This window comes from Oncorhynchus keta, chromosome 35, assembly GCF_023373465.1.
Source record: "Oncorhynchus keta strain PuntledgeMale-10-30-2019 chromosome 35, Oket_V2, whole genome shotgun sequence".
In the NCBI taxonomy this organism is placed as follows: Eukaryota; Metazoa; Chordata; class Actinopteri; order Salmoniformes; family Salmonidae; genus Oncorhynchus; species Oncorhynchus keta.
In genome coordinates, this window is record NC_068455.1 from 79,077,516 (window position 1) to 79,080,015 (window position 2,500).

The window sequence follows — 2,500 nt, forward strand, 5'->3', positions numbered from 1 at the left end:
TGTCTCTAATCTGTTACTGTGTTACTGTGGACCATGTCTCTGATCTGTTACTGTGGACCATGTCTCTGATCTGTTACTGTGGACCATGTCTCTAATCTGTTACTGTGGACCATGTCTCTGATCTGTTACTGTGGACCATGTCTCTGATCTGTTACTGTGGACCATGTCTCTGATCTGTTACTGTGGACCATGTCTCTGATCTGTTACTGTGGACCATGTCTCTGATCTGTTACTGTGAACCATGTCTCTAATCTGTTACTGTGGACCATGTCTCTAATCTGTTACTGTGGACCATGTCTCTGATCTGTTATTGTGGACCATGTCTCTGATCTGTTATTGTGGACCATGTCTCTGATCTGTTACTGTGGACCATGTCTCTAATCTGTTACTGTGTTACTGTGGACCAAGTCTCTGATCTGTTACTGTGTTACTCTGGACCATGTCTCTGATCTGTTACTGTGGACCATGTCTCTAATCTGTTACTGTGGACCATGTCTCTGATCTGTTACTGTGGACCATGTCTCTGATCTGTTACTGTGTTACTGTGGATCATGTCTCTGATCTGCTACTGTGGACCATGTCTCTGATCTGTTATTGTGGACCATGTCTCTAATCTGTTACTGTGGACCATGTCTCTGATCTGTTACTGTGGACCATGTCTCTGATCTGTTACTGTGTTACTGTGGACCATGTCTCTGATCTGTTACTGTGGACCATGTCTCTAATCTGTTACTGTGGACCATGTCTCTGATCTGTTACTGTAGACCATGTCTCTGATCTGTTACTGTGTTACTGTGGACCATGTCTCTGATCTGCTACTGTGGACCATGTCTCTGATCTGTTATTGTGGACCATGTCTCTAATCTGTTACTGTGGACCATGTCTCTGATCTGTTACTGTGGACCATGTCTCTGATCTGTTACTGTGTTACTGTGGACCATGTCTCTGATCTGTTACTGTGGACCATGTCTCTAATCTGTTACTGTGGACCATGTCTCTGATCTGTTACTGTGGACCATGTCTCTGATCTGTTACTGTGTTACTGTGGACCATGTCTCTGATCTGTTACTGTGGACCATGTCTCTAATCTGTTACTGTGGACCATGTCTCTGATCTGTTACTGTGGACCATGTCTCTGATCTGTTATTGTGTTACTGTGGACCATGTCTCTGATCTGTTACTGTGTTACTGTGGACCATGTCTCTAATCTGTTACTGTGTTACTGTGGACCATGTCTCTGATCTGTTACTGTGGACCATGTCTTTCTTCTGCCACTCCCTCATTGGTGTGAGTGTAGTGACCCCTACTGGTGTAGAGATGTTACAACAACTGACAGAGAGCGACGAGAGAGAGAGAGAGAGAGCAAGAGAGAGGAGAGAGAGAGAGAGAGCAGGAGAGGGAGAGAGAGAGAGAGAGAGAGAGAGAGAGAGAGAGAGAGAGAGAGAGAGAGAGAGAGAGAGAGAGAGAGAGAGAGAGAGAGAGAGAGATTGAAAGAGAGTGAGAGAGGAAAGAGAGATAAAGAGAGAGAGAATAAATGGTATGACATACTTTCCAAACACAGGGTCCAGGGTGCAAGGTAGGTAGTTGTCATGGTCGTTGATGGACTTGTTGCCCAGACTGATTTTCACGTACGGATCACACTGCAGGACAGGAGACAAACACACATCACGGGCTAATTGTGTTACCCAAAGACATAGTTGTGATTTGGTTTATAGAGTGGTTGAAGATAGACAGGTCAGTGACATTATATTAGAGTTGGATAGAGGGCTCTTCTTTGAATTCTGTTATAAAGCCCACCACTAAAACAAGCTTTGTGACCTGTGAACACGTCTATACATATCTATGGATGGATCCAGTGGAAGCCTCTCCGTTGGTGTCTTCGGGCTGTCGTCCTGGTGGTCTGGAGGACCCTTCCATTCCTCCGACCCTCCCTAGATCCCCTCTTACCTCTCCGTTCCTCCGACCCTCCCTCGATCCCCTCTTACCTCTCCGTTCCTCCGACCCTCCCTAGATCCCCTCTTACCTCTCCGTTCCTCCGACCCTCCCTAGATCCCCTCTTACCTCTCCATTCCTCCGACCCTCCCTAGATCCCCTCTTACCTCTCCGTTCCTCCGACGCTCCCTAGATCCCCTCTTACCTCTCTGTTGGAGGACCCTTCCATTCCTCCGACCCTCCCTAGATCCCCTCTTACCTCTCCGTTCCTCCGACCCTCCCTCGATCCCCTCTTACCTCTCCGTTCCTCCGACCCTCCCTAGATCCCATCTTACCTCTCCGTTGGAGGACCCTTGCATTCCTCCGACCCTCCCGAGATCCCCTCTTACCTCTCCATTCTTCCGACCCTCCTTAGATCCCCTCTTACCTCTCCGTTGGAGGACCCTTCCATTCCTCCGACCCTCCCTAGATCCCCTCTTACCTCTCGATTCCTCCGACCCTCCCTAGATCCCCTCTTACCTCTCCGTTGGAGGATCCTTCCATTCCTTGGACCCTCCCTAGATCCCCT

The 2,500-nt window shown here is 48.3% G+C and overlaps 1 protein-coding gene across 5 annotated transcripts in view; it reads right to left on the bottom strand.

Moving 5' to 3' along the window:
- The window catches only part of dysf (dysferlin, limb girdle muscular dystrophy 2B (autosomal recessive)), a 352,696-nt gene that overhangs the window by 113,498 nt on the left and 236,698 nt on the right, over positions 1-2,500 (bottom strand). For all 5 annotated transcript variants that reach the window (XM_052497966.1, XM_052497965.1, XM_052497963.1 and 2 more), the window contains one exon: positions 1,549-1,640. In XM_052497966.1, coding sequence (XP_052353926.1) covers positions 1,549-1,640 — 92 coding nt within the window. The remainder of the gene's footprint in view (positions 1-1,548; positions 1,641-2,500) is intronic.